Source organism: Panthera tigris, chromosome B3 (assembly GCF_018350195.1).
Source record: "Panthera tigris isolate Pti1 chromosome B3, P.tigris_Pti1_mat1.1, whole genome shotgun sequence".
Lineage (NCBI taxonomy): Eukaryota > Metazoa > Chordata > Mammalia > Carnivora > Felidae > Panthera > Panthera tigris.
Window position 1 is genome coordinate 69,653,604 of NC_056665.1, and position 27,142 is coordinate 69,680,745.

General features: G+C 39.5%; 1 protein-coding gene and 1 long non-coding RNA gene across 3 annotated transcripts in view; one reads left to right on the forward strand and one right to left on the reverse strand.

Moving 5' to 3' along the window:
- The window catches only part of LOC122239529, a 155,793-nt gene that overhangs the window by 6,157 nt on the left and 122,494 nt on the right, over window positions 1-27,142 (reverse strand). The window lies entirely within an intron of this gene.
- Window positions 3,604-4,542, forward strand: LOC122239528 (olfactory receptor 4F3/4F16/4F29-like). The gene has a single exon (XM_042989286.1). The coding sequence runs from the start codon at window positions 3,604-3,606 to the stop codon at window positions 4,540-4,542; it is 939 nt and encodes a 312-aa protein (XP_042845220.1).

The window sequence follows — 27,142 nt, forward strand, 5'->3', positions numbered from 1 at the left end:
ATGTATACTTTTCCAACTCTAAGATTGCATTGTTAAATGTTTTAGAAACTTTTAAAATATAGTGAAAAAAAATCATTATTTTTTTTCTGACTTTAACAATGGCATGGAAGATGACTACTAATTATATCGTGAAGCCTGGAAAATAGAAACTGTAAATTTCCTGATATGTTGGCTGTTACTGGAAACTGCCACCTCACGCCCGGTCTTCCTTTTCCTTTTACGTGCTGCTTCTTGTTTTCTAAAACTTCATAAAGTTAAACCATGAACCATTGTAAGAGTTGAGATGAGGCTTGCCTATTCCCAAGTAGAAATTTATAGCAAGAATACCAGGCATCCTTTAGGGAGTGATTGGGAACTATGTTAATGCTTAGTTTTGAATGTGAAGAGTTCCTTTATGCATGGTGGACTTCATGGAAAAACATGGTAGATGAGAAAAACAGAAACTGAAAAATGATGGACTTGAGAAAATGGTTGTACTTCAGAGAAGTGTTATCAACTAAATAATCAGGATATCCTTGCTACTTATTTTGTATTTTAGGAAACACAAGAACCAGAAGAAATGGTCCTTTTCCTCTTCAAACTTATAATATATTTGAGGAGAGAAAATCTGTAATTGAAACCATTGAGGGGGCATCCTGGGTAACTCAGTCGGTTGAGAGTCTCATTTCGGCTCGGGTCATTTTCTCACAGTTCGTGAGTTTGAGCCCCACATTGGGCTGCTGGCTCTGAGCCCACTTTGGATCCTCTGTTCCCCCTCTTTCTCTGTCCCTCCTTCGCTGTTGCTGTCTCAAAAAGAAATAAAATGTTAAAGAAATTGAAACCATTGAGGAATTATGATTAGTAGCAAAGGATTTGCTCTAATAAGAGAGCAGTTATTATCTCTTCTCAAAAGGCTTTCCTTTCCCCTCTTAGCTTATTAAACTCCTACTGGTTTTTCAAAACTGACAACACTTTCTGCTTTGTAAAGATGTCTCTGAATTTCACAGACTCTTGTGTGTCTTTCTTGTCCAAAAGTAGACATCTGGAATGTCTCCTATGATGCTATATATGGGGTTTATTTTTAATGTGGTTAATTATTATTTTTCCATTAAAGTTTAAATTTCCTGACTTCTAGGAATAAGAGAGAAGAGATGTTTGTATAAAGTGTGGTTACTAGGAAAATTTTCATAGAGGAAATGGGATTTTGATTTACCTTTAAGGGATGGGTAAGGTTTGCAAGTGTTCTATATTGTACTACCCTATACTTAACGACTAGCCATAGGAGGCTTTGGGCACTTGAAATGTGGCTAGTGCAACCAAGGAGATAGATTTTTAATTTCACTTAATAACCATATGGAAGGAGTGGCTGCTGTTTTGGACTAAGTAGATCTAGGTTTGGCATACCTCTTCTCACTTTATCATTTTTCTAGCATATGGAGTCTGAAGTCATTTTTAGATTAGAAAACCTGGATTCTCTGTAAGTAGTTGTTTTTTCCTCCCTGGACTACTGTTTTCTCCTTTGTAAATTATTAGCTTGGACTAGGTAATCATGAATGAGTTAGTGGGATAATAATTTTTAATGTTTATTTTTGGGAAAGTGAGAGACAAGAGTGTGAGTGGGGGAGGGGCAGAAAGAGAGGGCGGCACGGAATCCAGCATCGAGTTCGAACTCATACACTTCGAGACCATGACCTGAGCTGTGGACGCTTAACCGACTAAGCCACCCAGACGCGTCTGTGGGGTATTTTTATGACTGATTTCACTCATCATGTACAACTGAGGTGTGCACATGTGTGCATATATAAATACACATATTAAAGGACAAGGGGCACCAGAGTGGCTCAGTCATTTGGGCATCCTACTTCGGCTCAGGTCGTGATCTCATGGCTTGTGACTTCGATACCCACATTGGGCTCTGTGTTGACAGCTCGGAGCCTAGAGCCTGCTTCAGATTTTGTGTGTCCCTCTCTCTCTGCCCCTCCTCCGCTCATGCTCTTTCTCTCTCCTTCAAAAATAAATATTAAAAATTTTTTTTAAATAAAAGGAAAAGCTTTGGAATCCATTTTTTTTTCTATTGCTAGGTTTTTCTTAATCTTTCCTTTGGGTTCCAGATATGAGGCTTTTTGTGCATTCATGTATCTTTATTTTACCAGTACTTACTGTTTATTCTGCAACCTACCCCTTTTTTTCAGATCACCTCGCTTTTTAGCAGCAAATCTAAGTATTTTGGGAACCAGAGGGCTGGCGATGCAGAGTTGGACACACAGGCAAGAGAATATATCTCCTACATGGCAACATTTTAGTCTGAAAAAAATAGGTAACAAGTAGAGAGATTCATGTAGTCATGCAAAATTAGGGGCAGGGAACCATCAGACTTGGCATTGGATCACAGACAATTGAGAGAATTGAAATGGAAGAGAGGAGATAAGAAAAATTAAAGGCCAAGGTTGATGGAAGGACGGGAGAGAGTCATGGTTATGTGGTAACTGTGAAATTAGTGGGCATATCTTCATCCAAACTCCCAAAGCTTAGGGCTCCAATAGCTATAACCAAGGTTCACACACTTCAGAGATTATAAAGACTCTGGACAGATAAATGGCATTGGCTTCCTTAACTTCCCTGACTTCCCATAACACCCCATTCTCCTTGCACATCTCGGGCGAGTCCTGCTAACCATCTTTCTAGGTACTTCTAGTTTCTGGGTTTCATGCAAGTACTCTGTGCCATCAACATCTATTCTGCCCTTGGTCCTGGCATACACCCAAGTCACCTCTATATCCTAAGTCAGGTTTCCTTAGCTCGCCACTACCCTGTGGGCTTAGTGTGAATTGCAAAAGTGATTATAGGTAGTGGTATAAGACCTACTACAAGAGACATAATATGTGTCTGAGATGAGTTGAGGGTAAGAAATAAGACGACTTGAATGACTGAGGAATTGTTGTATGAACAGTTCAAATAGTACCAGTGAGGGGTGCCTGGGTGGCTCAGTCAATTAAGCATCTGAGGTTGGCTTAGGTCATGATCTCATGGTTGGTGGGTTCAAGCCCTGCATCAGGTTGTTTGCTGGCACCATGGAGCCTGCTTGGGATTCTCTCTCTTTCTCCCTCTTTTACCCTTCCCCCCCCATCCCTCCTTCTCTGTCTCTCTCTCTCTTTTCCTCTCTCTCTGCTCTCCCCCTCTGGTGCTGTCTCTGTCTCTCTCAGTATAAATGCATAAACTTAAAATACTAAAAAAAAGCAATAGCAGTGAATTCTGGCAAATGCAGTCTTTACCTCTTCTTTGTTTTTCTGTTTGTGTTGCATGCGCCACCTTGCCTGCCCCTCCCGATCCTTGCTATATACATCTATGTTTTCATATTTGCTTCATTGTCTTGTTTATAGATCCATAGTCCTGGCAGCCATGGTGTTAGGAATATTGCACGTGGAAGTGACTCAACTGCTTTAGGTGACCCCAGGTAAAATGCATATTTAATAATGACCCTGAGAAGGAATTGAGGGGACACCTTGTTTTCACAATGTGAATAGCCTTGATTGATTATTCATTTTAATGTAGAACTTTATTAACATTCTCATTTTAGTTTCTTGTTATTTTCTTTTGTCTGGAAACATTCTAGCGGATAAATCAATGGATAGAGCAAATCACTCTGTGGTGTCAGAGTTTGTGTTCCTGGGACTCACCGATTCCTGGGAGATCCAACTTCTCCTCTTTGTGTTCTCCTCTATGGTTTATGTGGCAAGCATGATGGGAAACTCCCTCATAATGCTCACTGTGATTTCTGACCCTCACTTACACTCCCCCATGTACTTTTTGTTGGTCAACCTGTCCTTCATTGACCTGGGAATTTCTTCTGTCATTTCTCCGAAGATGATTTATGACCTTTTCAGAAAGCGTAAGGTTATCTCCTTTGGTGGCTGCATCGCTCAAATCTTCTTCATCCACGTCATTGGTGGCGTGGAGATGGTGCTGCTCATCGCCATGGCCTTTGACAGATATGTTGCCATATGCAAGCCTCTGCACTATTTGACTATTATGAACCGAAAAATGTGTATTTTGCTTACAGTTGCTGCCTGGGTAATTGGCTTGACCCACTCTGTGATTCAACTGGTTTTTGTAATAACATTGCCATTCTGTGGCCCTAATGTGTTAGACAGCTTTTATTGTGACTTTCCTCGGTTCATCAGACTTGCCTGCACAGACACCTACCGTCTAGAGTTCATGGTCATAGCCAACAGTGGGTTCATATCTCTGGGATCATTCTTCATATTGATTGTCTCGTACATTTCTATCCTGATCACTGTTCGGAAACACTCTTCAGCAGGCACATCTAAGGCCCTCTCCACTTTGTCAACTCATGTCATGGTGGTGATTTTGTTCTTCGGCCCTTGCATCTTTGTTTATATCTGGCCTCACCCCACCTCACACCTAGACAAATATCTTGTTGTCTTTGATGCAGTTCTCACTCCTTTTTTTAATTCAGTCATCTATACATTCAGGAACAAAGAGATGAAAGTGGCAATGAGGAAAGTGTGTAGTCGGTTTATTATTTATAGAAGGATTTCTTAAATGACACAAGTATTACAAAATTTCCTTACTGACTTGAAGTAACATTACATATCTATAGTTTGAATACCAGATTCCACGTACCTTACTACCCTTGAGTTGTCCCAGATTAAAATAACAAGGGTCTTAAAAAATCTTAACTGAGAGTTTGTGTTGCTGCCTATGGTTGGTTGAAGGAAGCATGTGGTGTAAAAACAAGTAGCTCCCAGAGAAGGACAATTGCTTGTCTCTCGGGAGACATTACCTTGATGAATTTACTGTGGTCTAGAATTCAAAATTGTGTCTCTTCAGTGTCTGAGTGCGTTACATAAGGGAATGCTGATTGACACTAAATAAATTGATACTAGATAGAAATATATACGTATGTCAAGGTGTCGTTTGATTAATTTGCTGTAAAAGATCAGCAAGTGGTCTGAACTTTCATGTAAGCCTAATTGATTAATTCAGTGAAGGGAAATTTATGAGAAGTCAAGTGATGGTAAGGACATTAATGAGGAGGGAACCGGAGTAAGAGGAGTCAGCTGGACACTCAAATAATCACATGAGATTTTGATGCCTTTGAGGATAGGCCTGCCATCAGAAGTAGAAAAATAATGGATCCTTAGGCCAGACCGCCTTTCTGTCAGACAGAGCTGTTTGGTCTCACAAGATTTACCTTTTGACTTTTGTTTGTATTCTGTTTCAGACTATCTAACTCCTATGTTCTTTAAGATTCGTTATCATTTTTGTTTGTAACTAGCCAGGTTCTTCCTTTTTCTTCTTCTGAAATAATACTATTCCCATTGCATTTACAGGGTTTGAGTCATTGCAAGCTAAGTTTTAGTTTTGGAGGTGTTTTGTATATGACTGTATTATATTCTATAAGAATGTGGGATTTGCATACATGGATTTAGAAATTTCAGTTCATATCCATTTTAACAGAGAAGATCCGAGTCTCATTCTCAGAGATGTAGTACAAATAACTCTCAACCTTATGTATCCTTACACATAGTCCTTAACCAGTTAATCAGTATTCCTATTGTCTTATAAGTGGTCCTTATTAATGAAATTACAATGTCACTTGCTAATTTATTTGTGTTTTCTTTAGATTTCCAATGCTCTTTTTATCACTCATTCATTATTTTTGACACCCCTGATGGATACTTGGAAAACAGTTTAGTAGCTAGCACTTATACTCAGTCTCCTAAGATTTGATTGGAAGTAGTGTCTTTAAAGGGGAGATTCCAGGTTTCTCTTTTACTGATTAAATAATGTTCAGTAGGCTAGCAGGGATTGCCAGATTCCTCTCTGATTTAAAAAAATTTCTATTCCTCCCAATCTTATGTCTTTCTTCTCTTCTATCTGGCCTGTATGTATGATAAGACAGATTCGCCAACTGCATAGTACCTGAAGATTTTCTGTATCACTTAATTTTAAAGGTCATTCTTTGTACTCTGAAGAAATAACTACTTTTAGTGGACATCTAGTCTGTTATTTGCTCAAATCAGCAACCTGCTTCTCCTGGTAAATGTAGCTTTGTCTTGCCGTAACCATGTCATGTCATATGACTGAAGGCGACATGTAAATCCTACCTCTCTGACGACTTCTGTTTGCTTAAAGGATGCTTCTGAACCAAGTCTTGATGACACATCTCTTAGCCATAGGTGAAGGCTTCAGGTATGAGCCTCTGACCAAGATGGGCCAAATCTGAGCTTTTCCTCAGGATGGTAGACCCAAGAACGGAGAGAAAACAAGCTCATCCCTTTTTCAGCTGTGATATGGAGAAACTGCTGGCCATCATATTTCCTGCTGTCAAAAATCAAGTCTGGGATACTGAAAAAACTTATGTGGAAAAAGACATAGGATTTACAGATAGAAGCTTGGCAGTAGCCAGTTTCTTGGTTCCAACAGTCTTTGGCATTCAGCTTCATTCTTGCCCTCCAATGAATTTGGTGACCAGCTGAGCTAATAAATGGGCGAATACATTAACCTTCTTGCTTAAGTTTGTGTGAGGTGTGGTTTTGTCCTGTATAATCAAAAGGGTATTGATAAATACATTTCTGGTTCTAAGAAGAGTGTATTTTCCATGATTTCTAATGTGAATTCCTCCATGTTTTATTACTTAAGAAAGTACTATTTTTTCTAATACAATTTTTTTCTTCTAATAAAAAGAAAAGCTTCCTTTGAATTAGAGATGAAGTAGAAGTCACCCATAAAATCACTATGTGGAGATAATTAGTGGCAATATTTTGATATGCTAATTTGTAGTGTTTTCCTCTGCCTAAATACAAATAGATATTTATAAAAGGGACATTTAATGGTCTCTGCATTTTATCCTGCCTGCCTTTTTGATGAATATTACATTCAGAGAAGTTTTTCACATTATCAAATGTTGTAGTACAAAATAATTTTAAATACATACATACTACTGCATTATATGAGAATCATAATTATATTTGTTACTGCTCTGTTATTGACCAATAAGATTATCTTTAATTTTGTACTCTGCTTGAAAATCTTATATATGTTATCTGTATCTCAGATTACTTCCTTTAGAGATTGATATATTTAGAATCAATAGGGGATCATAATCATTTAAATTCTTTATTCACATTTTAATTTCTCCCAAAAGATTTTTACCTGCTAAAAGTATATCCACTTAAAAATTTTTTTAACGTTTTTTTGTTTTGTGTGTGCGTGTGTGTATTTAATATGAAATTTATTGTCAAATGGTTTCCATACAACACCCAGTGCTCATCCCAACAGGTGCCCTCCTAATTACCCATCACCCACAATGTCCTCCCTCCCACCCTCCATCAACCCTCAGTTTGTTCTTAGTTTTTACGAGTCTCTTAGGGTTTGGCTCCCTCCCTCCCTCACTTTTTTTTTTTTGTTTTCCTCCTTTCCCTCTCCCATTGTCTTCTGTTAAATTTCTCAGGATCCACATAAGAGTGAAAACATATGGTATCTGTAACACTCTACAGTTCCATCCGTGTTGCTACAAAAGGCCATATTTCATTTTTTCTCATTGCCAGGTGGTATTCCATTGTGTATGTAAACCACAATTTCTTTATTCATCAGTTGATGAACATTTAGGCTTTTTCCGTAATTTGGGTATTGTTGAAAGTGCTGCTATAAACATTGGGGTACAAGTGCCCCTATGCATCAGTACTCCTGTATCCCTTGGGTAAATTCCTAACAGTGCTAATGCTGGGTCATAGGGTAGGTCTATTTTTAATTTTTGGAGGAACCTCTACACTGTTTTCCAGAGCGGCTGCACCAGTTTGCATTCCCACCAACAGTGCAAGAGGGTTCCCGTTTCTCCACATCCTCGCCAGCATCTATAGTCTGCTGATTTGTTCATTTTAGCCACTCTGACTGGTGCGAGTTGGTATCTGAGTATGGTTTTGATTTGTATTTCCCCGATGAGGAGTGACGTTGAGCATCTTTTCATGTGCCTGTTGGCCATCTGGATGTCTTCTTTAGAGAATTGTCTATTCGTGTTTTCTGCTCATTTCTTCACTGGATTATTTGTTTTTCGAGTGTGGAGTTAGGTGAGCTCTTTATAGATTTTGGATACTAGCCCTTTGTCCGATATGTCATTTGCAAATATCTTTTCCCATTCCGTTGGTTGCCTTTTAGTTTTGTTGATTTTTTCCTTTGCTGTGCAGAAGCTTTTTATCTTCATGAGGTCCCAGTAGTTCATTTTTGCTTTTGATTCCCTTGACTTTGGAGATGTGTCAAGTAAGAAATTGCTGCGGCTGTGGTCAGAGAGTTTTTTTCCTGCTTTCTCCTCTAGGGTTTTGATGGTTTCCTGTCTCACATTCAGGTCCTTTATCCATTTAGAGTTTATTTTTGTGAATGGTGTCAGAAAGTTTCCTCATTTCATTCTTTTGCATGTTGCTGTCCAGTTCTCCCAGCACCATTTGTTAAAGAGACTGTCTTGTTTCCATTGGGTATTGTTTCCTGCTTTGTCAAAGATTGGTTGGCCAGTTGTTTGTGGGTCCAATTCTGGAGTGTGTATTCTATTCCGTTGGTCTATGTGTCTGTTTTTGTGCCAATACCATGCTGTCTTAATGATTACGGCTTTGTAGTAGAGGCTAAAGTCGGATTGTGATGGCTCCCACTTTAGTCTTCTTCAATATTACTTGGGCTATTTGGGGTCTTTTGTGGTTCCATGCAAATTTTAGGATTGCTTGTTCTAGCTTCGAGAAGAATGCTGGTGCAATTTTGATTGGGATTGCACTGAATGTGTAGATGGCTTTGGGTAGTATTGCCATTTTAACAATATTCTTCCAATCCATGAGCACGGAATGTTTTTCCATTTCTTTATATCTTCTTCAATTTTCTTCATAAACTTTCTATAGTTTTCAGCATACAGATCTTTTACTGGTTTGGTTAGATTTATTCCTAGGTATTTTATGCTTCTTGGTGCAATTGTGAATGGGATCAGTTTCTTTATTTGTCTTTCTGTTGCTTCATTGTTAGTGTATAAGAATGTAACTGATTTCTGTACATTGATTTTGTATCCTGCAACTTTGCTGTATTCATGTATCAGTTCTAGCAGACTTTTGGTGGAGTCTGTCGGGTGTTCCATGTATAATATCATGTCATCTGCAAAAAGTGAAAGCTTGGCTTCATCTTTGCCAATTTTGATGCCTTTGATTTCCTTTTGTTGTCTGATGGCTGATGCTAGAACTTCTAACACTATGTTAGACAAGAGGGGTGAGAGTGGACATCCCTGTCATGTTCCTGATATCAGGGGGAAAGCTCTTAGTTTTTCCGCATTGAGGTTGATATTAGCTGTGGGCTTTTCATAAATGCTTTTAAGATGTTTAGGTATGTTCTGTCTATCCCGACTTTCTTGAGGGTTTTTATTAAGAAAGGATGCTGAATTTTGTCAAATGCTTTTTCTGCATCGATTGAGAGGATCATATGGTTCTTATCTTTTCTTTTATTAATGTGATGCATCACATTGATTGATTTGCAAATGTTGAACCAGCCCTGCAGCCCAGGAATGAATCCCACTTGATCATGGTGAATAATTCTTTTTATATGCTGTTGAATTCGATTTGCTAGTATCTTCTAGAGAATTTTTGCATCCATATTCATCAGGGATATTGGCCTGTAGTTCTTTTTTTGCTGGGTCTCTGTCTGTTTTAGGAATCAAAGTAATGCTGGCTTCATAGAATGAGTCTGGAAGTTTCCTTCCCTTTCTATTTTTTGGAATTGCTTGAGAAGGATAGGTATTATCTCTGCTTCAAATGTCTGGTAGACTTCCCCAGGGAAGCCATCTGGTCCTGGACTCTTATTTGTTGGGAGATTTTTGATAACTGATTCAATTTATTTGCTGGTTATGGGTCTTTTTAAATTTTCTATTTCTTCCTGTTTGAGTTTGGAAGTGTGTGGGTGCTTGGGAATTTGTCCATTTCTTCCAGATTGTCCAGTTTGTTGGACAAACAACAAACTGTATAATTTTTCATAGTATTCCCTGATAATTGCTTGTATTTCTGACGGATTGGTTGTAAGAATTCCATCTTCATTCATGATTTTATCTATTTGAGTCCTCTCCCTTTTCTTTTTGAGAAGCCTGGCTAGAGGTTTATCAATTTTGTTTATTTTTTCAAAAAACCAACTCTTGGTTTCGTTGATCTGCTCTACTGTTGTTTTAGATTCTATATTATTTCTGCTCTGATATTTATTGTTTCTCTTCTTCTGCTGGTTTGGGGTATCTTTGCTGCTCTGCTTCTATTTCTTTCAGGTGTGCTGTTATTGTGTATTTGGGATTTTTCTTGTTTCTTGAGATAGGCCTGGATTGCAATGTCTTTTCCTCTCAGGACTGCCTTTGCTGCATCCAAAGCATTTGGATTGTTGTATTTTCATTTTCGTTTGTTTCCATATATTTTTAAATTTCTTCTCTAATTGCCTGGTTGACCCATTCTTTCTTTTGTAAGATGTTCTTTAACCTCCATGCTTTTGGAGGTTTTCCGGACTTTTTCCTGTGGTTGACTTCAAGCTTCATAGCATTGTGTTCTGAAAGTATGCATGGTATGATCTCAATTCTTGTATACTTATGAAGGGCTGTTTTGTGACCCAGTATGTGATCTCTTTTGGAGAATGTTCCATGTGCACTCGAGAAGAAAGTATATTCTGTTGCTTTGGGATGCAGAGTTCTAAATAAATCTGTCAAGTCCATCTGATCCAGTGTATCATTCAGGGCCCTTGTTTCTTTATTGACCATATGTCTAGATGATCTATCCATTGTTGTAAGTGGGGTGTTAAAGTCCCCTGCAATTAGCACATTCTTATCAATAAGGTTGCTTATGTTTGTGAGTAATTGATTTATATATTTGGGGGCTCCGGTATTCGGCGCATAGACATTTATAATTGTTAGCTCTTCCTGATGGATAGTCCCTGTAAATATCATATAATGCCCTTATTCATCTCTTGTTACAGCCTTTAATTTGAAGTCTAGTTTGTCTGCTATAAGTATGGCTACTCCAGCTTTCTTTTGACTTCCAGTAGCATGATAAATAGTTCTCCATCCCCTCACTTTGAATCTGAACGTGTCCTCAGGTCTAAAATGAGTCTCTTGTAGACAGCAAAGAGATGGGTCTTGTTTTTTTATGCATTCTGATACCCTTTGTCTTTTGGTTGGCGCATTTAGTCCATTTACATTCCGTGTTATTATAGAAAGATATGGGTTTAGAGTCATTGTGATGTCTGTAGGTTTCATGTTTGTAGTGATGTCTCTGGTACTTTGTCTCACAGGATCCCCCCTTAGGATGGGTCTCTTGTAGGGCTGGTTTATTGGTGACGAATTCCTTCAGTTTTTGTTTGTTTGGGAAGACCTTTATCTCTCCTTCTATTCTAAATGACAGACTTGCTGGATAAAGGATTCTCGGCTGTATATTTTTTCTCTTCATCACTTTGAAGATTTCCCGCCGTTCCTTTCTGGCCTGCCAAGTTTCAGTAGAGCTGTAGGTGACAAGTCTTATCGGTCTCCCTTTATATGTTAGAGTACGTTTATCCCTAGCTGCTGTCAGAATTTTCTCTTTATCCTTGTAATTTGCCAGTTTCACTACGATATGTCGTGCGTAAGATCGATTCAAGTTATGTCTGAAGGGAGTTCTCTGTGCCTCTTGGATTTCAATGCCTTTTCCTTCCCCTGTTCAGGGAAGTTCTCAGCTATTATTTCTTCAAGTACCCCTTCAGCACCTTTCCCTCTCTCTTCCTCCTCTGGAATACCAATTATGCGTAGATTATGTGTCTTTAGTGCATCACTTAGTTCTCTAAATTTCCCCTCATACTCCTGGATTTTTTTTATCTCTCTTTTTCTCAGCTTCCTCATTTTTCATAATTTTATCTTCTAGTTCCCCTATTGTCTCCTCTGCCTCTTCAATCTGAGCCATGGTCATCTCCATTTAATTTTGCAGCTCATTTATAGCATTTAAAAAATTTTTTTTCAACGTTTTTTATTTATTTTTGGGACAGAGAGAGACAGAGCATGAACGGGGGAGGGGCAGAGAGAGAGGGAGACACAGAATCGGAAACAGGCTCCAGGCTCCGAGCCATCAGCCCAGAGCCTGACGCGGGGCTCGAACTCATGGACCGCGAGATCGTGACCTGGCTGAAGTCGGACGCTTAACCGACTGCGCCACCCAGGCGCCCCTATAGCATTTTTTAGCTCCTCCTGGCTGTTCCTTAGTCCATTGATCTCTGTAGCAAGAGATTCTCTGCTGGTCTTTATACTGTTTTCAAGCACAGTGATTAATTTTATGACTATTATTCTAAATTCAGTTTCTATTATATTGTTTAAATCCTTTATGATCAGTTCGTTAGCTGTCAGTATTCCTGGAGATTCTTCTGTGGGGAATTCTTCTGTTTTCTCGTTTTGGATAGTTGCTGGAGTGGTGCAGAACTGCAGGGCACTTCTCCTGTGGTGTCTTGAATGACTTGGGTTGGTGGGCGGGGCTGCAGTCAGACCTGATGTCTGCCCCCTGCCCACCGCTGGGGCCACAGTTAGACTGGTGTGTGCCGTCTCTTCCCCTCTCCTAGCGGCGGAATTCACTGTCGGGTGGCATGGCACATCTGGGCTACTTGCACACTGCCAGGCTTGTGGTGCTGGGGATCTGGCGTATTAGCTGGGGTGGACCGACAAGGTGCATGGGGGCGGGAGGGGCAGGCTCAGCTCGCTTATCATTTTTTGATCAGCTTTTGGAAGGGGCCCTGTGGCACTGGGAGGGAGTCATACCCTCTGCTGCCGGAGGGATGGATCCGCAGAAGCACAGGGTTGGGTGTTTGCGCGGTGCAAGCAGGTTCCCTGACAGGAACTAGTTCCCTTTGGGATTTTGGCTGGGGGATGAGCCAGGTACATTGTGCTGGTGAGCACCTTTGTTCCCCACCAAGCTGTGCTCTGTCAGCCTGGGATCAACAACTCTCCTTCCCGTTGTCCTCCAGCCCTCCTTCTCTCTGAGCAGAGCTGTTAACTTATAACCTCCCAGATGTTAAGTCCTGCTTGCTGTCTGAACACACTGTGTCCGGCCCCCCCGCTTTTGCAAGCCAGACTCGGGGGCTCTGCTTGGCCGGTGGGCTGCCCCTCCGCCCTGGCTCCCTCCCGCCAGTCCGTGTAGGGCGCACCGCCTCTCTGCCCTTCCTACCCTCTTCCGTGGGCCTCTCGTCTGGGCTTGGCTCTGGAGACGCCGTTCTGCTAATCCTCTGGCGGTTTTCTGGGTTATTTAGGCAGGTGTAGGTGGAATCTAAGTGATCAGCAGGACGCGGTGAGCCCAGCGTCCTCCTTTGCCGCCATCTTCTTCCATTTTGCTAGCTTATATGTAAATCATAATCACTAGTGGTAGTTTATTCGCCTTTATAGTTGACCTCTAAAAGAATTCTAACAGGCATGGTTTTTAGTCTCAAAAATTGCATTGCCTTTCTCCTGGTATATCTTTGGTGAACTCATAGATAATTATACATTTTATCATCCTTTCTGAAAGGAAGTTCTATCTTAATGGTCTCCAGATCCTTTATTCATTGAATGTGTTTGGGTCAGACTCTGCGTTTGGTATCACTGGGGCTATCAAGATGCTTTTATATCCAATTGCTCTGCCCTTTAGAAATGGAGGTTACCATGGCAATCCCTAATTCTCTGCATAGCTTATGAGGAGATACTTTGGTTGATTTGGTTGATATTTTAAGCCTGGGAAGTAGTTATTGTTGGAAATCAGAGTGAGACCAACTGGAGGAGTTACAAATAACGTCCTGTAGGCTGACTTAGAGCCAAGCCCTGAAAACCAGTCACACAAAAGAAAGTTAAAATCCTCTTAGCCTTTTTATAAAAGAGCCAAATAGGACAATATTTACATGGGAAAACATGGCAGGTTTAGTGTAGATTTGGTCTATGTGCCTCTTAATCGTAGCTGACTGTCTACTCTCTATGTAGTAGTGTTGCACGAGTTATGGATAGATGGTATATGAATAATAGAAACTGCCCTTGTCCAAGAGAGTTGAGTCTTGGGAGAAAGAAAGGTAGTCTATTTTCATTTTAAGTCAGTGAAAAGGAGACAAAGAATGAAATGAGAAAAAGACTTCCTTCATGTTGATTAACAACAGATGGACTGAAGCACGAAGTGACATTAGGATCTTTGCTCAATCTCTATGGTGCCAATTGATTAAATTAATATGCTTTTCAAATCAGAGATACAGCCAAGGGGAAGACCTCATTAATGAGAATTTGTGGAATAATGTGAAAATCCCTAGATTTGGATCCCTAGGCACCTATATTTTTATCTCTTAGTAGTCATTTAATTAAAATGACTGTTTACAACCTGGAAATATGAGTCTGATGTATTTAATATGACTTCTTCAGCTGTTATGTGCTAACATTTTTAGGGCCCTTATTAATCCATTCTGATCAAGGATTTGCAAATACCCTTCTCACTTGTATCCACACCAGATAAAATTTAAAGGAACATGTAAATTAAAAGCATTGCAATTAGTTGTCTTATAATGCAAATTTGACTAGTTTCCATTTGAGAATTATCTTCGTGTTTTCGACTAAGCCAGATGATTGGAGGTGCTTGTTTCTGTGATACTTCCCCTAAATAGGACTTTGGAGGAGTTTGAAAAGGTCACGGAGAGCCAAAATTCGTTTGGAACCTCAAGAAGGAATATTGGAAATTATATGGATGTAGATTCCATGAAGATAATATCTGTCACTTCCAGGAATACATGTGTTGTAGTCCCTGATGATTTTAAGGAGAACTTTGTTTTGACTCTACGTGAACTTACCCATCATAGTAAGGACAAGTTTCCCATCATTGTAAATCAACACTGCTAGGGAAATTTTAGAAAAATCACTTAGAGTATCTCTAAGACATGCCTAATTTTCCAATGATACAATCATGGCAAAACTGTCAAGATTAGGCATATGTGGGAGCTAGAATCTCACAGCCCATTTGAATACATCCAAACTGACTTCATATTGTTACTGCCTGCAATGGGATATGAATATGTTTTATTTTTCTGTGTTTGTTTTCAGAACGGTCAACATCCTTGTTAGCAATCCGTGTCTCTGACACTGGCAAAAGTATCCTCAGTTTCCCACTTGGGGAGTCACGACGCTGTCATTAAAGACCTATGCAAGACCTTCTCATGTACATGAAAACTCCACTGTTCATACCATCTCCCATCTTCTGGCCTAGGAGAAATGACAAATGGAATTCTTTCTTTTCCTTTTCTTTTCTTTTTTTTTTTTTTTGGCTTTTTAAAAAGTTTTTATTTTAATGCCAGTTTCTTAACATACAGTAGTGTGTTAGTTTCAGGTGTATACTGTAGTGATTCAACAATTCTGTACATCACCTGGTGCTTGTAAGACAAATAGAATTAATTTAAAATTATTCAAACCTTTCAGAAATATTTCAGCTTCCTTAGCTCATAGTCTATTGATGGCTTCGTAACAGGCCAATCTGTGCATCTTAGAATATCATCTGTTCTTAGACTCCACTCTGTTGCAAGGAGATATGGCCCAATAGTACAAGGAACTAATGTACTACATTACTCAGGGCTTTTTGTTTGTTTTGTTTTAAATTTAAATCCAAGTTAGTGCAACAATGATATCAGGAGTAGATTCCCTAATGCCCCCTACCCATTTAGCCCATTCCCCCTCCCACAACCCTTCCAGTAACCCTGTGTGTTCTCCGTATCGGAGAGTCTCTTATGTTTTGCCCCCTGCCTGTTTTTATATTATTTTTGCTTCCCTTCCCTTATGTTCATCTGTTCTGTGTCTTAAGTCCTCATATGAGTGAAGTCATATGATATTTGTCTTTCTCTGACTGACTAATTTTGCTTAGTATAATAGCCTCTAGTTCATCCATGTTGTTGAAACGGCAAGATTTCATTCTTTTTGATTGCCGAGTAATACTCCATTGTGTATGTGTACCACATCTTCTTTATCCATTCATCCATCAACGCACATTTGGGCTCTTTCCATACTTGGTCTATTGTTGATAGTGCTGCTATAAACATTGGGGTGCACGTGTCCCTTCAAAATAGCACACCTGCATCCCTTGGATAAGTACCTAGTAGTGCAACTGCTGGGTCGTAGGGTAGTTCTATATTAATTTTAATTTTAATTTTTAAAAAATATTTAAAGTTTATTTTTCACAGAGAGAGAGAAAGTGAGAGAGAGCATGGATGGGGCAGGGGCAGTTGTATTTTTAATTTCTGGAGGACCTCCATACTGTTTTCCAGAGTGGCTGCACCCGTTTTCATTCCCACCAGCAATACAAAAGAGATCCTCTTTCTCTGCATCCTTGCCAACATCTGTTGTTGCCTGAGTTTTTTTCAAAAAATTTTTAATGTTTATTTTTTGAGAGAGAGAGAGAGAGAGAGAGAGAGAGAGAGAGAGAGAGAGCGAGCCGGGGAGGGGCAGAGAGAGAGGGAGACACAGAACTGTAAGTGGGCTCCAGGCTCCATGCTGTCTGCACAGAGATCGACATGGGGCTCGAACTCACACACTGAGATCATGACCTGAATCTGAATCAGATGCTTAACCGGCTGAGCCACCCAGGTGCCCTGCCTGAGTTGTTAATGTTAGCCATTCTGACATGTGTGAGGTGGTAGCTCATGGTGGTTTTGATTTGTATTTCCCAGATGGTGAGTGACGTGGAGCACTTTTTCATGTGTTGGTTGGCTATCTGGATGTCTTCTTTGGAGAAGTGTCTGTTCATGTCTTTTGCCCATTTCGTCACTAGGTTCTTTGTTTCTTGGGGGTTGAGTTTGATAAGTTCTTTTTAGATTTTGGATACTAACCTTTGACCTGATAGGTCGTTTGCAAAATGCTTGACCCATTCTGTCAGTTGCCTTTTAGTTTTGCTGATGGTTTCCTTCATTGTGTAGAAGCTTTTTATTTTGATGAAGTCCTAATAGTTCATTTTTGCTTTTGTTTCCCTTGCCTCCAGAGACATGTTGAGTAAAAGTTGCTGCAGCCACGATCAAAGAGGTTTTTGCCTGCATTCTCCTCAAGGGTTTTTGATGGCTTCCTGTTGACATTGAGGTCTTTCATCCATTTTGAGTTTATTTTTGTGTATGGTGTAAGAAAGTTGTCCAGGTTCATTCTTCTGCATGTTGCTGTCCTGTTTTCCCAGCAGCACTTGCTGAAGAGACTGTCTTTGTTCCATTGATATTCTTTCCTGCTTTGTCAAAGATTAGTTTGTGACATTAGTCAATGGCCCTCCATTTGTGGGTGCATTTCTGGGTTCTCTATTCTGTTCCATTGATCTGAGTGTCTGTTCTTGTGCCAGTACCATACTGTGTTGATGATTAGAGCTTTGTAGTATAGCTTGAAGTCCAGGATTGTGATGCCTCCTGCTTTGGTTTTCTTTCTCAAGATTGCTTTGGCTATTCGGGGTCTTTCTGGTTCTGTGAAAATTTTAGGAGTATTTGTTCTATCTCTGTGAAGAACACTGGTGTTATTTTGATAGGGATTCATTGACTATGTAGATTGCTTTGGGTGGTTACGCCATTTTAACGATATTTGTACTTCCTGTCCAGAAGCATGGAATCTTTTTCTGTTTTTTTTTTTTTTGTGTGTCTTCTTCAATTTCTTTCATAAGCTTTCTATCGTTTTCAGTGTACAGATTTTTCACCTCTTTGGTTAGATGTATTCCTAGGTATTTTGTGGTTTAGGTGCAGTTATAGATGGGATCGATTCCTTGATTTGTCTTGTTGTTGCTTCATTGTTGGTGTATAGGAGTGCAATCATCTTCTGTGCATTGATTTTCTACCCTGCCACTTTGCTTAATTCATGAATCAGTTCTAGCAGTTTTCTGGCGGCTACATCACTCGGTTTTATCATCAGCAGGTACTAGCATCTTTTCCTCACCCTTCCAAGGACATCTTGAATGACCTAACAACTGAAGAACTTCCTAGAGGAATCACTGATTCACTCTTTATGGTGCCATCCCTAAAGTGGAGATTTCTGTAAGTGATCATTAATTGGAAAACATGGCCAGAAAGGTATCATTAACCTCAGCTGAAGTTATAATGGACTCTGATAGCTTTTGAGGCTGAATATGCAAGTCTAAGCATCATTTTAGCCTATGTAACAGTGGACCACACAATAGCTTTAGACTTTCTATTAGCTAGCCAAGTCAGTTATGTTTGTGCTTTTGCCAACACTTTTTGTTGCACTTGATGTAAGCCAGAAAGAACACTTAATGTCTAAACAGAAGAAGATGGTTTATCTGGCTTGCTAAGGTAGGCAATTAGATTCAAAGGTACATTGTTTAGGCTCGAGTTTGGTAATTTACAATTCTGTCTCTGAAGCATTCTGCAGTGTTTCATAATTATTCTGCTCTGGAATTTCTGTGCATTGCCACTGCAGGTAATTTCCAAAGTTTTAAGGGCTGCTGTATAGTCGTATCATACCACATGACCCAACAATCGATCATTCAACAAAAGGAGCATATTGGTCGGCTCCTAATTGGACTCCAAACTAGTATTTCTGTGACATCAATGCCATCTAGAAATTCTGACAGTGATGTAGTCAGGAGGGAGGCTACTTTTTTTCTGACCCTCTGGATTGGCAAAACACAGTCCTCAACCAGTCATGCATGACTGAGAACTAGAACAACCATCTCAACCAATTGTGTAATTGTAACCAGAACATCTTGTGATTCAGATTGCACTTCCTTTATTTTTGACCCAGTCTCTTGCCTTGCCTGTATCAACTCTGGCTTTAAAACATCAGCCAATCTCAAGATTTGCCCAGTTTTGATAGCCTGTTTTAATAAGTATGAATGAGATCGACCCTTATGCCGTCGTCACCTTGTTCCCATTTTCCCCAATTAAGTGCTACTGCTTTAGTAATACCATAGCAGATTTTTTATGGGACAAGGAGATTTCCACAGAAAAATCCTTGAACTTACTAATTAATGATTTAAAACATTTAGGAAATAACTAAGCTGAGAATATAATTAATATAAATTAATGCTTGTCATGTGAGTTTTCAAATTCATCTCTCTTTAGAAAATAGTAAAAGGATGAGTGGCTATTTCTTTGACTTTCTCATATCAGAAACCACAGTAGCAATAGCCTCAAATCAAGATTCAAATGGGGGCGCCTGGGTGGCTCAGTTGGTTAAAGCTTGGACTCTTCATTTCAGCTCGGGTTATGATCTCCCATTTTGTGGGTTCTAGCCCCATGATGGGCTCCCCACCTCAGTACTGAACCTGCTTGGGATCCTCTCTGTCTCCGTCTGCCCCTCCCCTACCTGCAGGCACTCTGCCTGTCTGTCTAAAATAAATAAAAAAACATTTATTTCTTTTACTTATGGGGGGGGGGGTGGCACTGGGAGAGGCAGAGAGAGAGTCCGAAGCAGGCTCTGCACATGTGGGGCTCAAACCCATGAACTGTGAGGTCATGACCAGAATCACATAAAGAATTGGTCGCTTAACTGACTGAGCCACCCAGGCCCCACTAAATAAAAAACTTTAAATGATAAAAAAAATTCAGTGGAAGCAGACAGTATCTCAAACTTGTACCTGTACTTTCATTATGTTATCTTTATTCGATCTCTAACTGTACAGAATCAACTGGTGTCTGTCTTTGAGACAAGAGTTCTTCTTTTATTGAAATCAGTTGCCCTCAGTGAATTTTTAGCTTTTTTTTAACACAACAAACCTGAATTCCTCAACTTAATGATTTTAATGAATAACTCAGTTTGTGATAACACAACTCAACTATTCTTAAGAACTTTAAAATCTAGTGTATGCAGAATGCACAAATTAGCCTAGAATGACAAAAGGCATCTAGCCTTTTTAAAAAACCAACAAAACTTCTCAGACATTCATGCAAACCTTCTGTTTAGCTGCATTGTTTTCATAGGAGTATCTTTCAAACAAAAGTTAAGGTGTAGTCCTCATCAAAAAGGGAAAAATAGAATCAAAACAGAGTATTTTTAAGCTACATTCTTACAACTTCCCATCAATATCCTTGGGTTTTAACCCACTTCCTTTGCCAGAAGAGGATTTTTGTTGATTTTTCAGGCTAAAACAAGAAAGATTTTATCAGTTAGTTTATGTTTTAAGTCAGTCTTTTCTGGTTAGAGGCCTGAAGATTTATTTGGTAATTTAGTTTTACTCTTTTTTCTCCTTCATGTCGTTATTACTTGTTATGTTCTCTTTTCTTTTTGTGTTTAATTTAATTTCAAGTTAGTTACCATACAGTGCAGTATTGGTTTCAGGAGTAGAACTCTGTGATTCATCACCCACATATAACACCCAGTGCTCATCCCACCAAGTGCCCCCCTTAATGCCCATCCCCCCCGCCCCATCCCTCCCGCAACCCTCAGCTTGTTCTGTGTATTTAAGAATCTTATGGTTTGCCTTCCTCTGTTTTTATCTTAATTTTTCTTTCCCTTCCCCTATGTTTATCTGTTGTGTTTCTTAAACTCCACATGTGAGTGAAATCATATTACATTTGTCTTTTTCTGACTTACTTGACTTAGCATAATATATTCTAGTTCCGTGTAGGTTGTTGCAAATGGCAAGATTTTATTCTTTTTGGTCACTGATATTCCATTGTGATATATACATAAACACAGCATGTGTATATCATTGTGTGTGTATAATATCTATGCATATATCCATATCTGTCTGTATATACCATATCTCTACCACATCTTCATTATCCATTCATCAGACTTCTCTTTAGTATCTTGTTTTTAGCTTATTTCTGTGTTATCAGTATGAGTCTTACCTACTGGCAATATCTCTACTGGTTTTTAATTTTCTATAGTTACGAATGGGAAGAAGTAACCCCCAACTAAGATATTCATTACCTGTAAATTTGTGGGCAAGTGGGAAAGGAAAAGGGGAGAAAATTGTGATTGTAAACAATTATTCCTATAGCTGCACCAAGAGCTCCAAAGGCAGGGAATTCAGTTATTTCCTCTAGGAAGTGAAAGAACAAGAGAAAGGGAGGAAAATTTAAACATACGTTGCCCATATTTTATACTTTGTGCTGTGGTTTTTCTGATTAGGGTTTTGTACTCTCTGTGTATGCACTTTCTTTATGACTGTTTGGTCTTGAAAATTTGGCAATTTTATGTAAATGCATTGTTTTATGAATAATTATATACATGTCTGGAGCAAAATACCACCTCAAGAAGTTGTGACCTGACAAATTATAGAGATAGCTCTTCTAGATCACCTCCTCCCCTTACTTCACACTCAACTTCTGTTGGTGCAGAAAGAGTGTTGGAGGTGAAGGCACTGAAAACACAGTGACAATATTCCGTTTACCTCCATTATATCACGGTCAAACAGAGAAACTTGAATCATACTGGGTCAGCCTCAGGACTGAGTTTATTTCATGAAAGACACACTCAAAGTACATCACCTTGGGGCAGCACTCCAAATGTTCTTGCAGACTAGTTTCTCTGCAGGGAGCCAGGTAGATTGGGGCAGTGAATAACCAAAGGAGAATTTTTCCTCTCCTTTGAATATCATTTGATTGCATTGCAGGAAGACTTTTTTTGTGTGTTGTTTTTGTTTTGGTGTGTATATTTTGTTTTCTTTTTTTTTGTCTGTTTTTAACGTCAAATAGTTGTGGCTCTGGGAAACAGGTAAATACTGACTAATAGGGAAAAATTGAGAATGGCTTGGAAATGGGCAAAGAAATGACTGGGTGCCCTTTCCATGGAATACTGGGCATTGGCTAGGGGATCCTCTGGGATTATGTGGGTCTATAGGAATGTGGGCCTTTGTCTTTGATTATGCTCTTAAAAAATTTTTTTTTTTAAATATTTACTTTTGAGAGAGAGTATGAGGAGGGGAGGGGCAGAGAGAGGGGGAGACACAAAATCTGAAGCAGGCTCCAGGCTCCCTCCAAGCTGTCAGCACAGGGCCTGATGCGGGGCTGGAGCTCATGACCTGGGAGATACTGACCTGAGCCCAAGTCAGATGCTTATCTGACCTAGACACCCAGGCGCCCCCATTTGAATTGATTTTAACACATGTTAGTTTGCTTGTTAATTAATGACTTTGTAGGAATGTCATGATTTTAGCGTTTTGAAAATTCTATTTTCACTTCTCTATTCTGGCCGACCGGCCCCGCAGACACCTGTGTGTCGTAGACTGGGACGCCTCATCTGCAGCGGAGCACAAACAGCGAGCCCAGCCGCTTAGGGCTCACCGCAGCCGCCTACCCGGATGCTGCCAACCCGGTCAACAAAATTCAGAGATTGCTTTCCCACTATGGCATGGATCATAGACTTTTGGCTTGAACGCACTTAACTCCTTTTCTTCCCATTTCCTTTGAACTACTATCTTTCATGTTTCTAGTCTGTTGCCGGATTGGATTTAATAAAATGTTTCCATTCAACACTGTCTTCTGTCTCTTGATTTTGTTTTTTATTTCAGCACACCAACAAGATACAAATTGAGACTAGTTAGCCTCTAATTAGAGGCACAGGCAAGTGTTTGTTCAAAATGACTATAGTAGTGCCTCCCTGAACAAGTTGGAGTTTTCCTTGAGACATGACTCAGCAAATGGTTGTTAACTTAAGCGAAGGGGGGTACAGCTTGTTCATTTCAACACTCCTGTGATTTTTATTTTGTCTTGTCCCTTATGGTTCAGGGTGGTCATTGCTTGTGATTTTGTTTTGTTCCTTAGAAATTACTGTTCCTATTTTCTTTTCTCAGTTTCTAAAACTGCTTTTAGATACAGAGTCATCTAAAAGTTCCCGAGCGGAAAAATACAGCTTTTCGCAGCATCATATGACCCTGGATCCTTACCCAGTAATTTCATGAATTTCCTTTTCTGTATCCCATCGATGCTTCCAGCAAATTTACAGGGGGAAAAAAAACAACAAAATAGACTGTTTGTATCCCGATTAGAAATTAGCTGCAGAGATGGGAGCTGTCACTGAAGCCCTGAAGAAAGGTTTCTAGCTCTCAGTTTTTGATGTACCTGTGATTCAGTGCTAAGCTGGTTTGCTGTAGTACCCTGTGTTGGAAGTTACTATCTGAGTGACAGATAGCATATTCTGAAAGAAAAGGACTTTGGTGTTCAACTTCACTTTACTTACAGGGTTTAGGGCTACAAAGAGAATGGTGAATTTAGGGGCTGAAGTTTTGTGAGTAGTAGGAAAAATCTATGAACCTTACTGGTGACTGATGTACTTACCACAGAATTATTTAAGTAGTTTTATAGCTTTAGTGAAACCAAATTCTAAGAACATGTTGAATTATCACTTAAATATGCCATTCTCCGTGACTAATCTGGTTTCCTGATGAAATGATTACATTGAGAGGTCTAGCTTCTTTTCTTTTTTTTTTTTTTTTCGTTCATGAAAATTGGGGAAAGGCTCTTATTTTTTTTTTAATATATGAAATTTATTGTCAAATTGGTTTCCATACAACACCCAGTGCTCATCCCAAAAGGTGCCTTCCTCAATACCCATCACCCACCCTCCCCTCCCTCCCACCCCCCATCAACCCTCAGTTTGTTCTGTTTTTTTTTTCATTTATTTATTTTTTTTTAATATATGAAATTTATTGTCAAATTGGTTTCCATACAACACCCAGTGCTCATCCCAAAAGGTGCCCTCCTCAATACCCATCACCCACCCTCCTCTCCCTCCCACCCCCCATCAACCCTTAGTTTGTTCTCAGTTTTTAACAGTCTCTTATGCTTTGGCTCTCTCCCACTCTAACCTCTTTTTTTTTTTTTTTTTTCCTTCCCCTACCCCATGGGTTTCTGTTAAGTTTCTCAGGATCCACATAAGAGTGAAACCATATGGTATCTGTCTTTCTCTGTATGGCTTATTTCACTTAGCATCACACTCTCCAGTTCCATCCACGTTGCTACAAAAGGCCATATTTCATTCTTTCTCATTGCCACGTAGTATTCCATTGTGTATATAAACCACAATTTCTTTATCCATTCATCAGTTGATGGACATTTAGGCTCTTTCCATAATTTGGCTATTGTTGAGAGTGCCGCTATAAACATTGGGGTACAAGTGCCCCTATGCATCAGTACTCCTGTATCCCTTGGATAAATTCCTAGCAGTGCTATTGCTGGGTCATAGGGTAGGTCTATTTTTAATTTTCTGAGCAACCTCCACACTGTTTTCCTGAGTGGCTGCACCAGTTTGCATTCCCACCAACAGTGCAAGAGGGTTCCCGTTTCTCCACATCCTCTCCAGCATCTATAGTCTCCTGATTTGTTCATTTTGGCCACTCTGACTGGCGTGAGGTGATTATCTGAGTGTGGTTTTGATTTGTATTTCCCTGATAAGGAGCGACGTTGAACATCTTTTCATGTGCTGTTGGCCATCCGGATGTCTTCTTTAGAGAAGTGTCTATTCATGTTTTCTGCCCATTTCTTCACTGGGTTATTTGTTTTTCGGGTGTGGAGTTTGGTGAGCTCTTGATAGATTTTGGATACTAGCCCTTTGTCCGATATGTCATTTGCAAATATCTTTTCCCATTCCGTTGGTTGCCTTTTAGTTTTGTTGGTTGTTTCCTTTGCTGTGCAGAAGCTTTTTATCTTCATAAGGTCCCAGTAATTCACTTTTGCTTTTAATTCCCTTGCCTTTGGGGATGTGCCGAGTAAGAGATTGCTACGGCTGAGGTCAGAGAGGTCTTTTCCTGCTTTCTCCTCTAAGGTTTTGATGGTTTCCTGTCTCACATTCAGGTCCTTTATCCATTTTGAGTTTATTTTTGTGAATGGTGTGAGAAAGTGGTCTAGTTTCAACCTTCTGCATGTTGCTGTCCAGTTCTCCCAGCACCATTTGTTAAAGAGACTGTTTTTTTTCCATTGGATGTTCTTTCCTGCTTTGTCAAAGATTAGTTGGCCAAACGTTTGTGGGTCTATTTCTGGGGTTTCTATTCTATTCCATTGGTCTATGTGTCTGTTTTTGTGCCAATACCATGCTGTCTTGATGATGACAGCTTTGTAGTAGAGGCTAAAGTCTGGGATTGTGATGCCTCCTGCTTTGGTCTTCTTCTTCAAAATTACTTTGGCTATTCGGGGCCTTTTGTGGTTCCATATGAATTTTAGGATTGCTTGTTCTAGTTTCGAGAAGAATGCTGGTGCAATTTTGATTGGGATTGCATTGAATGTGTAGAATGCTTTGGGTAGTATTGACATTTTGACAATATTTATTCTTCCAATCCATGATCAGGGAATGTCTTTCCATTTCTTTAAATCTTCTTCAATTACCTTCATAAGCTTTCTATAGTTTTCAGCATACAGATCTTTTACATCTTGGGTTAGATTTATTCCTAGGTAGTTTATGCTTCTTGGTGCAATTGTGAATGGGATCAGTTTCTTTATTTGTCTTTCTGTTGCTTCATTGTTAGTGTATAAGAATGCAACTGATTTCTGTACATTGATTTTGTATCCTGCAACTTTGCCGAATTCATGTATCAGTTCTAGCAGACTTTTGGTGGAGTCTATCGGATTTTCCATGTATAATATCATGTCATCTGCAAAAAGCGAAAGCTTGACTTCATCTTTGCCAATTTTGATGCCTTTGATTTCCTTTTGTTGTCTGATTGCTGATGCTAGAATCCAGCACTGTGTTAAACAATAGCGGTGAGAGTGGGCATCCCTGTCATGTTCCTGATCTCAGGGAAAAAGCTCTCAGGTTTTCCCCGTTGAGGATGATGTTAGCTGTGGGCTTTTCATAAATGGCTTTTATGATGTTTAAGTATGTTCCTTCTATCCCGACTTTCTCAAGGGTTTTTATTAAGAAAGGGTGCTGGATTTTGTCAAAGGCCTTTTCTGCATCGATTGACAGGATCATATGGTTCTTCTCTTTTTTTTTTGTTAATGTGATGTATCACGTTGATCGATTTGCAAATGTTGAACCAGCACTGCATCCCAGGAATGAATCCCACTTGATCATGGTGAATAATTCTTTTTATATGCTGTTGAATTCGATTTGCTAGTATCTTATTGAGAATTTTTGCATCCATATTCATCAGGGATATTGGCCTGTAGTTCTCTTTTTTTACTGGGTCTCTGACCGGTTTAGGAATCAAAGTAATACTGGCTTCATAGAATGAGTCTGGAAGTTTTCCTTCCCTTTCTATTTCTTGGAATAGCTTGAGAAGGATAGGTATTATCTCTGCTTTAAAGGTCTGGTAGAACTCCCCTGGGAAGCCATCTGGTCCTGGACTCTTATTTGTTGGGAGATTTTTGATAACCGATTCAATTTCTTCGCTTGTTATGGGTCTGTTCAAACTTTCTATTTCCTCCTGATTGAGTTTTGGAAGAGTGTGGGTGTTCAGGAATTTGTCCATTTCTTCCAGGTTGTCCAGTTTGTTGGCATATAATTTTTCATAGTATTCCCTGATAATTGTTTGTATCTCTGAGGGATTGGTTTTAATAATTCCATTTTCATTCATGATTTTATCTATTTGGGTCATCTCCCCTTTCTTTTTGAGAAGCCTGGCTAGAGGTTTGTCAATGTTGTTTATTTTTTCAAAAAACCAACTCTTGGTTTCGTTGATCTGCTCTACAGTTTTTTTAGATTCTATATTGTTTATTTCTGCTCTGATCTTTATTATTTCTCTTCTTCTGCTGGGTTTAGGCTGCCTTTGCTGTTCTGCTTCTGTTTCCTTTAGGTGTGCTGTTAGATTTTGTATTTGGGATTTTTCTTGTTTCTTGAGATAGGCCTGGATTGCAATGTATTTTCCTCTCAGGACTGCCTTCGCTGCGTCCCAAAGGGTTTGGATTGTTGTATTTTCATTTTCGTTTGTTTCCATATATTTTTTAATTTCTTCTCTAATTGCCTGGTTGACCCACTCATTCGTTAGTAGGGTGTTCTTTAACCTCCATGCTTTTGGAGGTTTTCCAGACTTTTTCCTGTGGGTGATTTCAGGCTTCATAGCATTGTGGTCTGAAAGTATGCATGGTATAATTTCAATTCTTGTAAACTTATGAAGGGCTGTTTTTGTGACCCAGTATATGATCTATCTTGGAGAATGTTCCATGTGCACTCGAGAAGAAAGTATATTCTGTTGCTTTGGGATGCAGAGTTCTAAATATATCTGTCAAGCTCGTCTGATCCAATGTATCATTCAGGGCCCTTGTTTCTTTTTTGACT

What these genes read in the sequence shown, in the direction of transcription:
- LOC122239528 (XM_042989286.1), top strand. Translation starts at nt 3,604, where the DNA reads ATGGATAGAGCAAATCACTCTGTGGTGTCAGAGTTTGTGTTCCTGGGA.